At 49.8% G+C, this 19538-nt stretch overlaps 1 protein-coding gene across 4 annotated transcripts in view; it reads left to right on the forward strand.

Annotated features, from left to right (window-relative positions):
* The first annotated feature begins 1488 nt into the window (after positions 1–1488).
* RBM19 (RNA binding motif protein 19) overlaps positions 1489–19538 on the forward strand; it is a 147220-nt gene continuing 129170 nt past the window's right edge. For all 4 annotated transcript variants that reach the window (XM_087424165.1, XM_087424167.1, XM_014787086.2 and 1 more), the window contains exons 1-10: positions 1489–1621; positions 4847–5029; positions 6610–6735; positions 6934–6972; positions 7303–7495; positions 8706–8977; positions 10631–10711; positions 15568–15646; positions 17574–17645; positions 18695–18898. In XM_087424165.1, coding sequence (XP_087280291.1) covers positions 1586–1621; positions 4847–5029; positions 6610–6735; positions 6934–6972; positions 7303–7495; positions 8706–8977; positions 10631–10711; positions 15568–15646; positions 17574–17645; positions 18695–18898 — 1285 coding nt within the window. In that variant the 5' untranslated portion in view covers positions 1489–1585. The remainder of the gene's footprint in view (positions 1622–4846; positions 5030–6609; positions 6736–6933; positions 6973–7302; positions 7496–8705; positions 8978–10630; positions 10712–15567; positions 15647–17573; positions 17646–18694; positions 18899–19538) is intronic.

Consider the following 19538-nt stretch of genomic DNA (forward strand, 5'->3'; position numbering starts at 1 on the left):
CCATACTTTCCTGGCCCCGAGCTGGGACAGGTGGATTGGCAAAGAACATTCCATTTTCTTTTAATACCTTTGAAAGACCTTCTGATTTGTGAATTTCTTTAGGGGAGGCTACGTTAAGTAGCACATTTTAATAAAGGCAGTACATGAAAATAATGAAATAAAAGTATATGAAACCAGGACAGGCTGGGCAGCCCACACTCGCCCTCTCATAAAAGGCTAATATCTCTGAGCTGCCTTGTAAAGCCTGCTCCAGCCTGTCCTGACCAGGGTCACCGTGGGCAGAAAACAACCCTCTAATTGTCACTTAATTAAAGAGTGCTTTCATACACATCAATAAATATCTGTGGAATAAGTGAATAACTTTGAAACACAGTGACCCCTTAAGTCATCTACTCTAGGCTTGAGGGTACATGTTTACATGTGTATGTGTATTTTCATTGAAGCCTACATCAGACATGGAGAGGGTGAAATCTGATCTTCAAAGCAGTAAATGCTCATGTAGTGAGTTGAATAGTGTCCCCCTAAAAAGATATGCCCATGTCTTATCCCTGAAACCTATGAAAGTGACCTTATTTGCATATATAAGTAAGTTAAGGATCTCAAGATGAGATCATTCTGGATTTCAGATGGGTTCTGAACCCAGTAGCATGTGTCCTAATTAGAGAAAGGAGAGGGAGATAGATTTGACTCAGACAGCAGAGGGGAGAAGGGCTTATGAGGACAGAGGCAGAGACTGGAGTGATGCTGCCATAAGCCAAGGCACGCCTGGAGCCACCAGAAGTCGTGAGAGGTAAGGAAGGATCCTCCCCTAGAGACTTCTGGGGGAACACAGCCCTGCTGACACTTTCATTTTGGATTTCTGGTCTCCAGAACTGGGAGAAAATACATTGGTTGTTTCAAGCCACTAAATATCTGGTAATTAGTTACAGTCGTCCTAGGAAACCAATACACCCCATAATCCTATCACTTAAAACTGTTTAATACTTCATACTACTTAATAATAGCGATAGGACTTTGAGCAAGCTGCTTTAGGCGGCTCGTTCCCAGTTTACTCGCCCGCAAAGTGGAGAGGTTTATTTCCCATGTACACAGTCTAATATGCACAGGTGATGCTCAGTAATTGATTCACGGTGCCTGGCAGCCTCTCTGAGCCTCAGTTTCCCCATCTCTAAAAGGGAGGCAAGAATCCCTCATCTTGCCCCCATCCTCAGGGCCGTTTTAGGACTCAAAAATAAAATAAAATAGCAAAGGAGGCTAAAACGACAGCCTTGTCTGCAAAGCGCTCAGCGTCGGCCACGCGCAATCCCCGCCGACTTACCCACTGCATTGGTCTCTCCCGGCGCGGCCCAACAGCCTGCGCCTGCGCAGAATGCAAGCGCTCAGGCCCGCCCCTTCGGGGGTGTGATTTCCTTGGGTCGCTCTGGTTTGGCCACGCCTACTTCCGGAGGGGGCAGGCCTACGTCTGGAGCACGTGACTTAGTTCCGGCTCGCCAAAGATGGCGGCGCCCAGAGCGGTCGCGTGAAAGTTGGTGGTGGAAGAGGCTGTCCATTTGTGCGGGCATCAAAAGAGCGGGGACCGTGCGCCATGTCGCGACTCATCGTGAAGAACCTCCCGAATGGGGTGAGTGCAGGGCCTGGACTGGGGAATCTGAAATTGGGACCAGCCGGGAGCTGGGGGTGGGACGGAGGTGGCTGGGGAGATTTGAGGGGCTTTCGCTGTGGGCCACGACTCTAGCAGATTCGGAACCCAAAAGGGGCAGGATCCTCGGCAAATCCCCGTTTGACAGTCGGGAGAGAGGGATAGTGACTGCTCAAGGTTTCACAGCCGGCCCGTGGTTATCTGACTCCCAACCGGACAACTCTTTTCCCAGGGAGATGCTAACCCCCTCCTGTGCTAAATGCTCTCTCCCACGACCCCTCTCGTCCGATCGCGTTTTTTTGGTTGACTCATAACTGGATCAGACACTGTATTTGTGGGGGAGGCAAATGGGGAGCGTTAGGCTGAGGACCTGCGTTCCAATTCCCGCTCCTGCCTTTAGGGCAGGGAGGAATAGTTTAAGAAAACCGAGTGGGTGTGAGGGGTTTAAACCGTTTGTCCGGTAAGTGGGGAGAGGTGACTCGGTCATACTTGTCCCTGTTCCTGGGGATCCCAGCACAGAGCCTGACACGTGGTGGATATTAAACAAAAACATGTCTGCCTAGTAAATGAATGAAGACACAGATGAATGTGTGGTATCAGATGACTGAATGCAGTGTGCCCGAGTGGTCCATCCTTACTTATTTCACTGTAACTTTTCTTGGATGGAGAGCTCCCACACCACTGGGGTGGCCAGTAAGCTCATTCCCAAAATACAAAATGTGCGGTTTGGGTACCATGAGAGATCTTCTGGACTCTTGACTCTGCTGCCCGGGAGCCTCCCTCCTTAGAAGTGGCAAGGCAAAGCCATTTATGCTTTCTTGTGTTTTTTTAACTTTCCTTTTTTTCCCCCAGCGGGTTGTGGGGGACCTATAACACGATTTTACACGTTCAGACACTACAGTGTGTCTAAAATGAGAAGCCAAGTCTTTTGCTCCGTGCTACCCTCCATCTCTCTCCAGGAGTAACCATCTTCCATAGTTGGATTTTAGGATTCCTTATAGTCATGTCTACATCCAAATAGTGTGCTCTCTCCATTTCTTGGTCTATATACCTCAGTGATTATCTGCTGACCCCCCACTATGAAAGATGAGGAACCTAGATCCTCTATTCCTCCCTTCCAGTCTCGGTTATATTATTGTTTTTAATTCTTCCATCATTTACCCTAAACAGTATACTTTTAAAATATACGTTATTGATCCACCCATCTCCTTTAGGCAGGATCTCTTGATGCCTCACTTGGATGGGTCCTCATCCATCGTTTTAGCGTGGCTGCCCTTCCTTCATCCCCTCCCAGCTTCCGTCTCGTTGTGCTTCTCAGCGTGGCTGGTTCTCTTACCATTGCTTGTCTTGTCTGATGAATGAAAGAATTAGTAAAAACAATATTAAGTTAATAAATAGCAATTAATTGGTTAATATTAAAATTAATAAAAACAACAGTAGCTAACACTTTGAAAGCTTACTATGTGCCAGGCACTGTTCCAGGTGCTTTCGGTAAAGTAACTCACTTCATCCTCACCATGACCCTAGGAGATAGGTTCTGTTATTATGCCCATTTTAAAGATGAAGAAACTGAGGTACAGCAAGGTAAAGTGATTTGCCTGAGGTCACACACAGCTGGTGATTCATAGAGCAGGGACTGAACAGAGCAATGTGGTCTAGAATTTCTGTTCCTGACCCCAATACCATACTGTCTCTCTTAGCGTGATTGCACGCCCTTTTCTTAGCTCTTTCCCAACAGACTTCTAGTAGCAAGGACTTGTTATGTTGCAGATGTAGATAGTGGTGGATAAGACTCAGTCCCCACTTTCATGGCGGTTGCAGTCTAGTAGAGGAGGTAGACATTTTCTGAGGCAGGTTCTTAATAACTCTGATCTCACTAAAATCTCACAATCACTATGAGTTAGGAATTATTATCTGCATTTTATAGAGGAGAAAATGGAACTCATAGAGGATAAATGATCTGCCCAAGGTCTACAGAATCAAGGTTTGTGACTCAGCTCAGGTATAGAAAAGGCAGTGAATTCATCTTCCCTGTTACTGGGAGAGAGCACTCGAGTCTGACCCCATCAGTCCTCTCTCAAAAACCTTTTGGTGACTTTCTAACACCAAAGGCTCAAGAACAAGCACCTAAGGTAAAACATGCGATTCTCCATGATGTGGGCCCGACCCACCTCGTCAGCAGAATCTCTGGACAAATTCCTCACACTCTTCTCTGCTTCCCACCTCTGAGGTTTTGCTACTGTTATCTCCTCTGGGTGAACTCACCCAGACAGGCCCTGGCTAACTGCTCCTCATTCTCGGTTCAATCCTCAACTCCCCCAGGAAGCCTCTCCTAGATTCCTCAGGTGGGTCAGGTACCCAACCCCTCTGTGCTCACACAGCACACAAATTACCACAAGCTTCACGGCTTAAACAGTACTAATTTGTTATCTTACCATGTTGAAGGTCAGAAATCCTGAAATCACAGTGTTGGCAGGGCTGTGGTCCTTTTGGAGACTCTAGGGAAGAGTCTGTTTTCTTGCCTTTTTCAGTTTGTAGAGACCACCTGCATGCCTTGGCTCTTAGTCACATCCTGAATCTTCAGAGCCAGTAGCATAGCATCTTCCAATCTCTTTCTGCTTCCATCATCACGATAGCTTTTCCAATTCTGATCCTCCTGTGTCTCTCTTTTAAGGATCTTGTGATTACATTGGGCCCACCCGAATAATCCAGGCTAATCCCCATCTCAAGATTAGTGTGGATATAATCACATCTACAAAATCCCTTTGGCCGAGTAGGGTCACATATTCACAGGTCCCAGGGATTAGGATGCGGACATCTTTTGGGGGCTCCGTTATTCTGTCTGCCACAATTAGCAAACACTTATATAATTTACTGTGTTCGTCCATTCACTCATTTATTCTGTGTGGCAGCCACACTGCTGGGCTCATTTTATCAGTGGTCCCCTTATCCTCCTAACAGCCCAGAGGGTAGGAAGATTTCATTGCAGCCACTCCGAGTCTGGATTTCCTCATTGATGAAATGAATAAGCGACTTGCTCTAGGCCACACAGCTAGTGGGTCTTCCAGCCGGACAAAGCACACTCTGCCACCCCCTCGTCTGAGGTCACCCCTGGGGAATCCCGTGGCCGCAGGTTTCCAGCTCATCTTGTCCCCTAGGCTCCGAGGCCTCCCCAGCTCCTCCCTCATTGCGCCTGTTCTGTCCTAGATGAAGGAGGAGCGTTTCAGGCAGCTGTTCTCCGCCTTCGGCACGCTGACGGACTGCAGCCTGAAGTTCACCAAGGATGGCAAGTTCCGCAAGTTTGGCTTCATCGGCTTCAAGTCCGAGGAAGAGGCCGAGACGGCACTGAACCATTTCAACAAGAGTTTTATCGACACATCACGGATCACAGTGAGTCAGTGCAAATCTCGCCCCTGCCTGCCCATCGCAAGTGATGCCACTTAATCTTTCCCTCCACACCAGAGTCCAAAGCCTGTCCCCTTTCAGACTGTGCCATCTTTGGTCTTCCTTACTGGTTCTCAAACTTTCATGCATACAAATCCCCTGGAGGGTTTCCTGGGCCCCTGTCCCCAGAGTTTCTGATTCAGTAGGTGGGGGGGCTCAAGAATTTGCATGTCTAACAAGTGCGCCGGTGATACAATGCTGCTGGTCATAAACTCACGCTTTGAGGACCACTGATCAGCATCATTCATTCACTCACCCATTTAGCAAGCACTCAGTAAGCACCCACTTGATGCTGAGAATTTAGAGAATGTGGTAACCCTGCCACCTGTCCTCACGGAGCCAGCAGCCCACGGGCAGGCAGGGGGCAACAGATAAACAGGCTGCTTTCAATTAGGGTCGTCAGTGCTGTGATGGGGGAAACCCTAGGGACTGTTGGAGAACAGAGGAGACCTCTTCTCTTGCCAGGGAGGGGGTCACAGAAGCTTCCTGGAGGAGGAGGTCGCTCATAAGCATTTAACAACTTGAAGCAGGTGTTGGACAAGTATATATCATGTGATCCCAGTTATACAGTCATATCCCTAAATCCCGATGTGTGTGATGTGTGCAGAGAGAGGTACGTGGAAAGATCGTTACTAAAATATCAGTTCTTCTCTCTGGTTGATAGGAATTGGGGTAAAAAAAGTTTTTTTCCACTTTCCTCTATTGTTTGAATTTTATACAGTAAGCACATGTCATTATTACAGAAACAGCAGAACTGTTCTGAAAGTCCACACAAGAGGGGTGTGAGGAGATAGCAGCCCCTTCCCTGAGGGCAGTGGTGGCCGACCAGCATCCCCCTTGACTGTGGCAGGACGTGCCCACCGCGGCTCCCGGCAGAGCCAGCTCTCACAGAAGTCACCCAGGGCAGTGTGCGGAGGTGTTAGAGCTAGACAGATTTGTCAGCTCAGGCTTCTCAGCACTAGTGCGTGCTCCAGAGTGGCCACCCGCTTTTCTCGTGTTCTCTGGGGCCACACGAGCTCGCTCCACAGTAACTGGCAGCCGTTAGCTCAGCATTGCCGTGCGCCAGCCCCCGTGTCGTCTCATTTCATTCTCACAGCCGCCCCGTGGAGTAGATGGCTAAGAACTCGGGCTCCAGGGCCAGGCCCCTGCGTTCTAGCCTCTGCTCTCTCACTTTCTAGCTGGGTGACCCGGGGCAAGTTACTGAACTTCTCTGTGCTTCGGTTTCCTGGTCTGAGAAGTGGGGAGAGGAATGGCTCCTCCTCCCCCTCTGGGGAGGCTCCGTGCATTCATACTTGCAAAGCGCTTCAGATGGTGCCTGGCGTGTGGAATTCTTGGGTAAATGTTAATAACTATTATGACTTTAAGGAGGTGACAGCCAAAGCTAGGAGACGATGAGTCATTTGCTTCAACCAACTCAGCCAGTAAGTGGCAGCTGCCTTTTAAAAAGCCCGAGCTCCCAGGTGCTGAAGGGCGGCACTGTGCTGGGCGCAGTGGCAGGTGTCACCGTCACCCTCTCTCCCATGCAGGTGGAGTTGTGCAAGTCATTTGGGGACCCAGCAAAGCCCCGAGCCTGGAGCAGACATGCCCAGAGACCAGGCCAGTCCAAGCAGCCTTCAAAAGACAAAGGCTCCGTCCCCCCAGAAGCTAAGAAAGTACGTAGAAGGTCACTCCCACCTGCATGCCCGGTGTCAGCAGCGTGGTCAGCCTGGGAGGGCAGGGCAGTGGGAGCAGGAAGGACTGGAGAATCCTTCCTCTCGGATGGTTCCTGAAGGCGGGAACCCCGGGGTAATGGGGCTCCATCTCCCCGCCCTTCCTCTGTGACCCTGACCGTCTGTGCCTTCTGTTCTCAGGATCACAAGAAGAAGAAGGTAGCAGGTGAACTGGAGAAGGTGAGTGTGTCCTGGTGACCACGAGGGAGGGCACTGAGGCGGTCCTGGGAGGGCTGTGGCAAGCCGGGAGAGGGTGCAGGCAGGCCCCACAAGCAGAGCCATCCTCTCATGTCCCCTCGCCATGTCTCTGTGGCTTCATAGTCTGCTTCTCTGGTGAAGAGTCCACTCTGCCCTCCCCAGGACTGACCCAGCTGACCCCAGGGCTCCTCTAGAGACCGGGGCGAATGAGCTCGGAGGATGCTCGTTTCCCGAGTCAGGAAGGCTGAGCCCTCCCTGAGCCTTCTCTGCCTGTTTTCTCTTCTTCCCACTGCCCTGCCCTGGTGCCACCAGCTGAGGGAAGACACCGAGTTCCAGGAGTTCCTGTCGGTTCACCAGAAGCGCACGCAGACAGCCACTTGGGCCAACGATGCCATCGACACGGAGCCCTTGAAAGGGAAAAGCAAGCCAGCCAGTGACTACCTGAACTTCGACTCCGATGAGGGGCAGGAGAGTGAGGAGGAGGGAGCCGGGGAGGACCCGGAAGGTAAGGGTGTCCCTGTGCATGTGAGAGCTCCATGCTGCAGTGTGTGCCCCTGTGTGCATCCAGGCCTGTGCGTGCGTGACGTGGGGCCTCTCGGTGCCCGCCGCAGGAGATGGCCAGCTGGACTGCCCTCTGGTGGGGTGACTCTCCCACCCGCGGGTACTTAGACTGGACCGATCCTGGTCACTCAGTTAGTCAATCAGTCCCTCAGGTATTCATGGGGCACCTTCTGTATGTCGGGTGCTGCTTTAGGTGTTGGAGATATGGCAGTGAGCAAAAGACAGGAGGACCCTGCCCCCATGGAGCTGTCATTCCAGTGTGGGGAGAGGAACAATGAAGAAATAAGTCCGCTGTTAGTGTATTATGTGAAGACGAGTCCACAAAGAGAAAGCCAGAGAGGTGATGGGAGAGTCCACAGGGAGGCCTCAAAGGGTGACCCTGGAACGAAGGCCTGAGGAGGTGAGGGAGTGAGCCTCTGTCCTCAGAAGGGCGCCCGGTGTAGTGGGGGGCAGAGGGGACGTGAGCAATTGCAGTCCAGAACGGTCAGTGCTGTGGTTGAGGGTGGGGAATCGATTTCGGTTTGAAGCGAGAGAATGAGTGTAACGTGAATTTTGTGCCTGGTAAAGTTTCCCTGCAAAGCTGCCGTCCCAAGGACTCACTGGGAGTTGGTGGGACACAGTAGGGGAGGGCACGGGAAGGGGGCTACAGGCTGAGGGAACAGCATGGCAGAGGCACAGAGGAAAGGGAAGTGCAGGAGCTTGAGGGGGCTCTGCGGGGTTCAGGATGGCTGGAGCAGGAGGAGATGGGGCTGGGGAGAGGCCAGTCAGCTCCTGCAGGCTGGACCAGAAGTTTGGATTTCATCCTGAGAGCTCCTGGAAACCACTGGAGGGTTTCAATCAAGGAGCGATAATCCTATACATGCTCTTGAAAAATGAAGCTGGCCGCAGTTGAGAGAATGGATTGGCGAGGGCAAGGCTGGTGCAGGGAGCCACGTAACTCTTGACATGTGGCACATAAAGTATCAAAACGCCAACAGTGTCACCCCATGTGACGTTATTTATCAGAGGACTTAGCGGGGCTGCTTGGCACAGGGCCCCTGGTCGCCGTCGGCTCGGCGCCTCGTGCCACTCAGCAGTGACACCGCCATGCCGTCTGCCGTCCGGCCTCTGTTTGCTCACGGCTGCCCTGACTCCCAGCCTCCCTGGTTTTCCAGACAAGGATGACGGCCTTGAACCGAAGGCAGCTGTGCAGAAGGAGCTGTCGGACATGGATTACCTCAAGTCCAAGATGGTGGAGGCCGAGTCGTCGTCGTCCTCGGAGGAGGAGGAGAGTGAAGGTGAAGCCGTGAGCTGTGAGGAAGGCAGCAAGGCCAAGCAAGAGGATTCCTGCGCCGCCCGCACCCAGCAGGACGGAGAGAGAACGGGGGCCGGCCAAGAGCGAGGGACCCCACCTGGGAACAGGAAACCACAGGAGGCCAGAGCTGAGGTGTGTGTGGATTGGGGTGTGCCCGGGAGCCTGGGCAGCAGAGGGAGGACGTCTACCCTCGCTCTCACCCACGGTCCCTGCAGGCCAAGGCCTGGCTTCAGATCTTGGCCCTGCTGCTTGCTTGCTGTAACCTTGGCAATCACTTCTCCTCTCTGAGTTTATCTCCTGTTTTGACACGGAGAGGTTGCCTGCCTCCCGGAGTTGTGGGGCGTAAATGAGCTGCTGATGGACGTGAGCCTATTATACTTGGCATTTGGTGGCAGTGTAGACACGTGGCAGCCTACAGTTGACGTGATAATAGATAACGTTAATTGAGCATTCACTACATGTTAGGTACAATACCTGCTGTGTCATTCGTCGTTGGGACTCATGACAATCTTGTCCCATTTTACAGACGAGGAAACTGAGGCCCAGAGGAGGGAGGTGACTTGCCCAAGGTCACGGCTGGGAAGTGGTGGGCTGGGCCTTGGAGTCTGGACCATAAACCTGGGTGCTTCCCTTGGGGCAGCCACCTCGTCTCCCCTCGGAGTCCTCTCCACTTAGGGACAGGCGGTTTGTCACGGTGTTTTGGTCCCCTCCCCTCATCTCCCCGAGACCCCGGTGAAGCATCAGCTCTTGCCCTGTCCACCCCTTTCTTGTCAGCTCCAGCTTCATCCTCCTCCTTTCTTTTCTTTCCCCGTCCCCCTCCCTCCCTTCATTTTCTGCCCCTCTAATTGCCACACCCTGTCCTTTTCTCCTAAAAATGTATGTTCCATAGAGAGTGTCGCGTGTGGTGACGTCAGAGCTGTGGGTGCAATCCCTCGTCTGACATGGACCAGCTGTGGGACCTGGGGTGAGGCGCTTCTCCTCCGCGGGCCTCTGGTCCTCACCTCGGGTGATGCTCAGGGAGCACTGGTCTCTCTGTCTGCTGTCCACAGCCCCCGTGCCTAAGTGTGTGCTGGAAAGTTTCTGATCTCGGGAAGACACCCCTATACCTTATGCAGTGTAGCACCCCCAGTGGGGTCTGGGCTGGTGCCCCATAATTGAGCACATGACTATTTCTGCACTGACACAGAAATGACGACTCATGCTATGTGGGATAAACGTAAACCCTAAATTGCCTCACGTCAGCTCAGAGCAGGCTTTGCTGGCCAATGAGTTCAAGTCAGGGCAGGTTTTGTTGCCTAAGGGGTTACAAAAAATTGAGGTTTTTCAGAGCTATTTCAATTCCAAATTTATAGAAAACGTCCTGAACCTATAACCCCTGTAAGATTCTTTTAAAGATTCAGTAGGATGTGGTGTCTGCGAAGTGCTTTGCACGGTGTCTGGCACAGAGTAGGCCCTAAATCAGCGGTCGCAAATACCACCATACCTCGGGCTCCTCCTGGTGTCCTCCACCCCTCCTGGGAGCCCGGGGCCCCTGTTAGCACACCCACAGCATGCCGGGCTCTGATTCCAGCCCTCATCTCAGGGGTGCACATGGAGGCTTGGCACCTCCCACCCCAGGCTCTGGCCAGACTCCACATCCACGGCAGGCACCCTTCTTTCCGGCATTCTCCGGCTCGCCCTGGCAGCAGGTGCCTCTTTGAGCCCTCAGTGAGATGTCCAGTCTGCCTCCTCCTGCAGCTGTGCCAGGGGACTCACTGCCCGTTTCTGTTCTTTGCCATCACCCAGACAGAGAAACCAGCAAACCAGAAGGAACCCACCACCCCCCACACTGTGAAGCTGCGCGGAGCCCCGTTCAGCGTCACAGAGGTACGTGCCAATGACCGGGGACAAGGGTAAGGAGCCCCTGGGGGAGCAGGAGGCAACGGTGGGATGCCAGCAGCCTCTGCTGCATGGGGGCTTTCGGGTCAGTTGAGGACTTGAGCTGGGAGGAATTGGGGGCCAAAAAGGCTGATGAATTAGACCTCGGGCATTGACAGGGTCAGGAAACAGGGACGGCTATACCACTGTGGAGAGAGACTGGTTTCACTCACTGATCACCTACACTAGGGGTGGGCAAACTTCTTCTGTTAAAAAGTAAAGAAAGGGGGCCAACCCTGGTGGCCTAGTGGTTAAGTTCGGCTCACTCTGCTTCCGTGGCCTGGATTCAGTTCCCAGGCGCTGACCTACACCACTTGTCAGTGGCCATGCTGTGGCAGCAACCTACATAACAAAAGAGAGCAAGAGTGGCACAGATGTTAGCTCAGGGTGAATCTTCCTCAGCAAAAAAAAAAAGTAAGGAAAGGGACGAGCTGGTAAATATTTAAGGTTTTGTGATCAATATGGTCTCTGTTGCAGCTCCTCAGCTGGCCTGTTGTAGCAGAGGTAGCCCGACACGATAGGTAATGAATAGGCATGGCTGTGTGCCAATAAAACTTTATTTACGCAAACAGACAGCGGGCCACGTTTGGCCTGTATACTGTAGTTTGCTGACTGTGGGTTTCCACAGCAGAGAACTTTTTTTTAACTTCCCTCCTTATGAAAGTAATGGAAATTTTTTAAATGCAGCTAAGTGAAAAGAAAGTAAAAGTCACTCATCACTAGGATGACTATATAGTCGTCCAGACTGAGTTGAGAGTGTGAGAGGAGTGCTAACCAGGTCGGGGGCCAGGATGGAGGTCTAATTACCCACAGGTTTAATTACTGTGGATGGAATTACTGATTGTCCCGGGCAAACTGGGGCAACCTCCCCCACCACACACCTACATCACACTCAGGGACAACCACCAATAAATTGAGAGTATATCTTCTTAGACATTTTTTTCTTTGTGTGTAAACATTGACTTCTGTCTTTTATTGTTAAAAGCAGTCCTACGTTAGGAACTATTTGGGAACTTCTTTTTCCCCCTCATCACAGTATGTCATAAATATCTTTGAATATTGAATACTCTGCTGCAACACCATTTTTCACGTTGCAGAGGGAACACATCCTTACTCTGGACCTGCTGTGATGTACTCACCCAGTCCCCTAAATTGGGACGTGAGGGTCATTTCCAATCTTGCTGGTATAAATAATAATGCAGTCCGCATTCCTTGAGATCAGAGGTCAGCAGAATTTTTTCTGTGAAGGTCAGATAGTACCTGTTTTATGCTTTATGGGCCATAGGGTCTCTGTTGCACGTTCTTTTTTTTTTAATAGCCCTTCAAAACTGTAAAAACCATGCCCTGCTTGCAGGGCGTACAAAAGTCGGCCGTGGGTGGTGTTTGGCCCGTGGGCCGTAGTTTGCCAACCCTCACTCCAGGTGAATGTCTTGTACAGACACGTGCGTGTACGTTTTTCAGGCTTTGACATGGCATGTCAGTTGCCCTCTGGAAGCGTCGCTAATTTATACTCCCTGCAGCAGAGTGTGAGCGTGCCCATTTCTGTGCACCCTGGGTAATAATCTTTATCAACATGACAGGCAACAATGGCATCTCATCTTAATTTATATTTTAAATTATTAGTGAGATCAGTAATTCTTTCACATTTGTAAATCACATGTATATCCTCTTTTGCAAAATGCCTGATTGTATCTTTTGCCTTTTTTTTCTCTTGAAGTGTTCATCTTTTTTGATAGTCTGTATATTTACTAAGTTTTGAAAAATAAAACTTATCAGACTTCTTCTAAATAACAAGCATTTGGGTTGTACTAGACTATCTGAGTTGTCTGGTAATTTAGAGTCAGAATTCTTTCAATATCAACCATGCAGAAAATCACATGCGTTAGCTAAAACAGTAAGGAAACACTACCTGGATTTTTGCAAAATTAATACACAGAAGATAGTCACTTCTTTTCCTTTCCACAAACAATAACAGAAAACATAACAGAAGAAAAGGTTCTTTTTATATATCAACTAAAAAGAAAGCCACCTCTAGATATTGTAACGAATATTATGAGTGTGTGTGGAGGGAGGATTTACAGATATTCTAATGAAAGTTTTATAGGTTCTATATAAAGAAAATGTTAAATTCTACTGAGGCATTTAAAGGAATACTTACGTAAACGGAAAGCCATTAATTCTTAGAATGTAAAAATGCCAGTTCTTTTCTAATTAGTGAATAAAGGAATAAATTCAGTGAGATCACAATTATAGTTTCGTAGGATTGGGGAGGGGGTCGAATGTCAAAGAACAGCCAGGAGCCTCCTGTGAGAATAGACCCCCTACAAGATATTGAAACATGTTTTGAAGCTACAGTAATTAAAACAGTTTGGTTCAGGGAAAGCTGTTGACAGGTTAATGGAATAGAATAGAATTCAGAAATAGACTTATGTATGTATATATATACATATATAAGCATTTAGTTTAGGATAGAGTGTTTCATATCAATGAAGAGAAGAGAGATTTTTCTTTAAATAGTAATTAGACAACCAGTTAACTTTTTTGAAGAAAAAAGAGATGGACCCTGCCTTACTCCTTATGTCAAGATAAATTTCAGATGCATCAAGGATTCAAGCTTAAAAAAAAGGGACAAGGGGCCGGCCCAGTGGTGTAGCGGTTAAGTGCGCGCACTCCTGCGCCAGCCCGGGGTTCGGATCCCGGGTGCGCACCGACACACTGCTCATCAAGCCACTGTGGCGGCGTCCCCTCCGTATAAAGTGGAGGAAGTTGGGCACAGATGTTAGCCCAGGGCCAGTCTTCCTCAGCAAAAAGAGGAGGATTGGCGACAGATGTTAGCTCAGGGCTAATCTTTCTCAAAAAAAAAAAAAACCAAGAAAGACAATAAAAGTTGTAGGAGAAAGCATTGATGAATTTACTTATAATCTTGGAATGAAGTATGCCTTTGTAAGCAATTTGCAAAACTTGGTAGCTATAAAGAAAAAGATGGATTAATTGGCTGCATAACAATTAAAACTTCTGTAAGGCAAGAAATGTTATAAAGTCAAAAGACAACAGACATTTGTAACACAAACAACAGACAAAATCTAGTTTCTTTAATTAACAGAGAGATAAATAGATATTGGGACCTATGACTCATAGAAAAATGGACAAAGGAGAGGAGGTCTTTGAAGAAAAAGAATGCAAATGGCCAGTAAAGATGCTTGAGTTCACTCATAATTAAAGAGATACAAATCAAAACTGGAAGATTACATTTTGCAAAAATTTTGAAAGTTCAGTCATAAATAACTTTCATGCACTGTTGGTGGAAGTGTGTGGTGCAGTCTTTCGGAGAGCAACTTGGAAATGTCAGTCAAAATTAAGAATATGCGTGCTTTTGACCTAGCAATAGCCTTGCTAGAAATTTGCACTACAGGCAGATCACCCAAGTACACCCAGATTTTAGAGCAGAAAGATTCATTGCAGCATTCTTTTATTACAATTTTATTTATAACTTAATGTATTAATTTGTATCATTTTATTTATAAAAACCGGAAACAAGCTTTAAGTTCTATCACTAGAGAATTGGTTAATTTAATGAGTCTCAGTTGGGGACCATTTGACCCCCCAGGGGACACTTGGCAATATCTGGAGATTTTTTTTTTTCTTGTTGCCACTGGGGTGGTTGCTACTGGCATCTGGTGGGTAGAGACCAGAGATGTTGCCAAACATCCTACACACAATAAAGCCTCACACAAGAAAGAATTATCAGGTCCAAAATTTCAGTAGTGCCGAGGTTGAAAAACTTGAGGTTTACTTAACTTGAGGTTAACTAAACTGTGGCACATCAAAACGGTAGAATATGATGTGTCACTAAAAAGGAGATACTGATAGGGAAGATTCCCAAGATGTCTTACCAGTGAAAAGTGCAAAGCATGGAACAGTGTGGATAGATTGTTTTTTGTTTTTTTTTTTTCCAGGAGACACACATACATACCCACACATGTTATGTAGTATGCTGGACTTCCCAATAGGCACCTAAAAATGAGGAAAAAAAGGTTTTTTTGGAGAAATTTGGTAATTTGACATTTCTTTAAAAAATTGAAGTAATAGAAAAATTCACAACTTTGGTGGCCTTTTCATTTATCTTGTAGTGCTTTGATTTGTACAGTTGCCTGGACATTGCAAGCTTCTCACGGCTAATTCTCTAAAGGGTTTAACCCAGTACACGAATGAAGATAGTTTCACTGCTTTTATTTTTTTATAGAAAGCCAACACGGGTGATCTGGGCCTTGGAATTATGGGCCATTTTTGTTTTCTTGTTTGTGCTTTTTGCTATTTGCTAGAGTTTCATACTCTGTGTGTTTGTACATTTTTTAAAATGTGTTTAAATCAGCCTTATGTACAAAATAGAGAAATAATTAAGAAAATCGGGGACCATCGTCAGCATCTCTTTGAGTTGATGTGTGTCATCACCATGAAGTAACATGGACACATATTCATGCTTTCATGAACAGTGGAACAAAGCCAGATTTAACCCCAATTATATAAAAAGGTACTTAGGAGAAAAAGATCAGAAACAATGCCTTAAAATGCTGATGGTAACATTACTACTTTATATTTATATTCTTCATTTCTTCTCCAATTTTTAAAAGTTTTTTTCCAGTGTAATTTTATCTTATGATGGAGAAAAGTTGTGTATAATTACAGGAAGGAGGAAACACTTTGGTGACCTTCTGAATTCAGAAATTCAGCCCATGTTTCTCTCTTGGGTTACACTTTTATTATTGGACTGATAATGGGCAAGAAAACTTTTGTTCTGCTTACAGAAAAACGTTGTGGAATTCCTGGCCCCCCTGAAGCCAGTGGCCATTCGAATAGTGAGAAATGCTCACGGGAACAAGACAGGTGAGGTCTGGGATGTGGCAGGTGGTAAAGGTGGAAGGTGGGGGCAGCTGGACTGGGGAGAGGCTTTAAGGGCGGCTGTTCTTTTTCCTATTTGTGGTCCCCAGTTCTGTGGATGTGGTTAAACTGCTCAGGACAAGGGTCTGCCTCTTGTCCCCTGCCTCTGGCAGCCTGGTGTGTAGTTTTCACATTTCTCTTCTCTCCCCTCCCCTGCCTCAGTCTACACTTGTTCCATTTACACAGTTGTACCCGGGGCTGGGGTTTGCTGTGCAAAGTCCACACACAGCTCTGCTGACGGGCAGTGCTCTGAGTTGCTGAGGGTGTGTGGTGTTGTCCCCATGCCACCCTCTCCTTGGTTTCCCCTCTAGGCAGCCAGCCCACTCCCTGGGCTTCGGAACCCTAGGTTCTGGCTGCCCTGAGGTGGGGAACATTCTGGAAGGAGGAGTGTGAGCTTGGAGAGGTGGGAGCCTGCCTGTGCCTACTTGCTGGCCAGGCTGGGTTGGCGCTCTTCAGAGAACCACACGAAGGCCCTCTGGCCACGGGGCGGCCTGGCAGTACTGGGCGTGCAGGCTTCCTTGGCAGGAAGACGCTGGCATGGGCAGAGCAGTTGGGATCTGCCGGGGATAGAGTCTAGGTAGGAAATGTCCCTGTGTTAGGGTGGTGTCGTCACCTTCGAGGGTCTGTACTCTCCTCCGAGCACTAAAACCCTGCTGACCAGGCAGATCCATTCAGCCAACCATCTCATTCCTTGCAAACCTCTGCGAGTGCAGTATAGGGAGGAGCAAAGAGCCCCTGCCTGGGTTCAGATCCCCACTTGGCCACTTATGAGCCCTGTGACCTTGGACCAGGGACCTAGCCTCGTTTCTTCATCTGTGCAATAGGGCAGTCCATCTCCTTAAGTTGTGAGGATTCCATGAGTTACTACATGTGTGGCATCAGAACAATGCTAAACACCTATTGCACATGCTGTGAGACTGTTGTTCATATTGGTGGTGGCGGTGGTGGCACCCCTGCCTTCACGGCACTTCAGAGACCAGAAGGGTGAGCAGGGGTTGGCCAGGGGGACCAGGAAGGAGCGTGTTGGAGCTCTCGGGGCTGAGAGAAAACCGTGTTGGAGGCCCTGGAGCTGGAGAGTGCTGGTGTCTGAGCATGACGCTTTTGAGGAGCAGCAGGATGTCCCCACAGAAGAGCTGGAGAGGAGGCAGGGCCCGGCCCCCTGGCCTGGGGGCTCAGTAATAACTGGCCTTCAGCCTGGGTGCAGGGGCCCACTGGGCGCTTAGAGCAAGGGGAGGCGTGATGTGATTCAGAGCTGTCCCCTGGCTGCTGAGGGACAGATCCCGGGGCAGAATCTAAATAGCCTTGTAATAGAGGCCAAAACCCTGTGGGCTTTGGACCAGGTTACAGCCATGATGCCTGCTCTACTGCCTCACGGGGTTGAGGCCTGGTGAGGTCGAGGATGTGAGGCCTGCTGTGCCCTGGGAAAGACCCCCCATGTTTGTTTCTAAGTAAGCCAGGCCCTCAGGCCCTCAGGCCCTCCTAGGCAGAGTTGCTGTGGAGATGGCCCCCCTCGTGCTGAGCTGGGTCACAACACGGCCACCACGGGCACGTCTCCTCCAGAGAAGGCCACGGAGCAGGCCCTGGTCAGGGTGGAGTGAGGCTGGGAGGTGAAGGCCCCCTGTGTCTCTGACTCCTGTAGTCCAGCATCTTCATACAACCACGCTACCGGGTCTAAACGCTCCCCGCGAAGGGAAATTTGGCCAGGGTTGTGGGAGGGAGTGTGTTTGTCTTTTAGAGATTTGGCAAAAATAGAGGTTTTTCCTTATTTTTGCTCAAATCCCCCGAAACAGCCAGCACAGTGTGGGTATTCCTTGGTGACCACCACGAGTGTCTGCAGGGCCTGCAGATTTCACCTGTCGTTGTCTTCTCTCAGGGTACGTCTTTGTGGATTTCAGCAGCGAGGCGGAAGTGAAGAAAGCCCTGAAATGCAACAGAGAATACATGGGTGAGGACGCCGGGCCAGTGCCGTCTCTGCGTGGTGGAGGGCTTCGTGCATGCCTTCACTGACTCCACAGATAGTTCTTGAGGGTCTGCTATGTGCGGGGCACCATTCTAGGCACTGGGGATACAGCAGTGAGCAGAAGAGCCCAAGATCCCTGCTGTCCTGGAGCCAACACAGAGCAGGAGAGATGGGCTGTGATCGAATGAGCCGCGCTGTGGGAAAATGCAGAGCAGAGAGGGCCGGGGCTGGAGGAGGTGTGCTTCTGAACAGGATTGTGTCCACTTGGGCCTCACTGAGAAGGTGACATTGGAGCGAAACCCGAAGAGTAGAGGGAGCAAGCTCAGGCTTTGTGGGGCAGGCTGTTCCAGTCCAGGGAACAGCAAGTACGAGTTCCTGGAGTCAGGAGGCCGCCTGAACGACATCTGAGGGGGCGATCTTTGATCTTTCCCTGGCGTGGACAAGTGATTCAGATCCAGCCACTGATACCTAGTGAAGACACGAGTTCTGTCAGGGAAGGTGGGAAACCTAAGGAGTCTTGTTAGCAAGTCAGGCCGTAGGTATTTATTGAGCACCTACTGTTAGCATGTCAGGCAGTAGGTATTTATTGAGCACCTACTGTGTGCGTGTGGAGACAGTGATAGTCATGTTCTAGTAGACACACCTGGCAGTGCATGTAAACAGTTCGTTGACGGTACAAGGTGACTCTGCAGTGTTGGGTCGTCACATGATGCCTTTCCTAGAGCCCAGCAGTGAGCAGTGCCAAGGAACGTGCCCTGGGATTTAGAGGAGGCAGCACTGTGGATTGGGATGGCCCAGGCAGGCTCCTCTCAGGGTTGAACTGAACTTGCAGAAGAGTGGGATTCAGTGAAAGGGTCTTCCGGTTCCGGCATTGGCTCAGGCTGTCAGCTCAGTTAGAGCCTGGTGTCGGGGGCTGTAATCAGCTGCCTTTGCCGTGGCCTCTGGAAGGCAGCAAAGAAGAGTTTGGAATTGCCAGCCGGGAGTCCCGGGCAGGTTCCAGGCCTCCCTTCAGAGCCCTGACTGCTCTCCTGCAGGTGGACGCTACATCGAGGTGTTCAGGGAAAAGAACGTCCCCACGGCCAAGGAGCCCCTGAAGAATAGCGCCAAGCCCTGGCAAGGCCGCACACTCGGGGAGAACGAAGAGGAGGAGGGCCTGGCTGACTCCGGGAGGCTCTTCGTGCGAAACCTGCCCTACACCAGCTCCGAGGAGGACCTGGAGAAGCTCTTCTCCAGATACGGTAGGGGGTGGGGGCGCGGCCCCTGGCTCGGGGCACACACCACAGAGCAGTGGGGGAGAGCAGGCAGCCTGCGTTCAAGTCCCGTCTGCCTCCCATCAGCTCTTGACCTCGGGCTAATGACCTCACCCCCTTGTCTCAGTTTTCTCATCAGTAAAATGGGGCTAACGATCCCTGAGCTGCTCAAGGATTCAAACAGGGTGTGTACCGCAGAGCTCGTAGTAAAAGGCCACAGTACAGGCGTCTCGTGCTGTCTGAACCCGAACCTCTTAGCTCTTGCTCTCTGAACTCGGAACTGACGAGATCTGGATCCACTTTTCTGAGATACCCCTTGCAGTCCGAACTCTTGCTACTCAGTATTGGAAGTCCAGTGACTGTAGAGGTGTGAGTGTAATAATGCTCCTCCGTCTGAGCCTCTGCTGTCTAAATAGCCTTGCCGTGCAGACCGAGCATCCACATAGATTTGATAGCGCAGGTTATTTTTACTGTTGTCATTGTTGCTATAATTTCGCAGGACGTGAACTTGAAGGCCCATAGTTCAACTTGGCACACAGCGCTGTATTTGTTTGTAAGGTCATGGTTGTTGAAGGGAAGGAAGTTGGGTTCAGAATGGGGGTGAGATACTGATGCTTTTATCCCTGGA

This window comes from Ceratotherium simum, chromosome 35, assembly GCF_057802395.1.
Source record: "Ceratotherium simum simum isolate JZ-2026a chromosome 35, ASM5780239v1, whole genome shotgun sequence".
Lineage (NCBI taxonomy): Eukaryota > Metazoa > Chordata > Mammalia > Perissodactyla > Rhinocerotidae > Ceratotherium > Ceratotherium simum.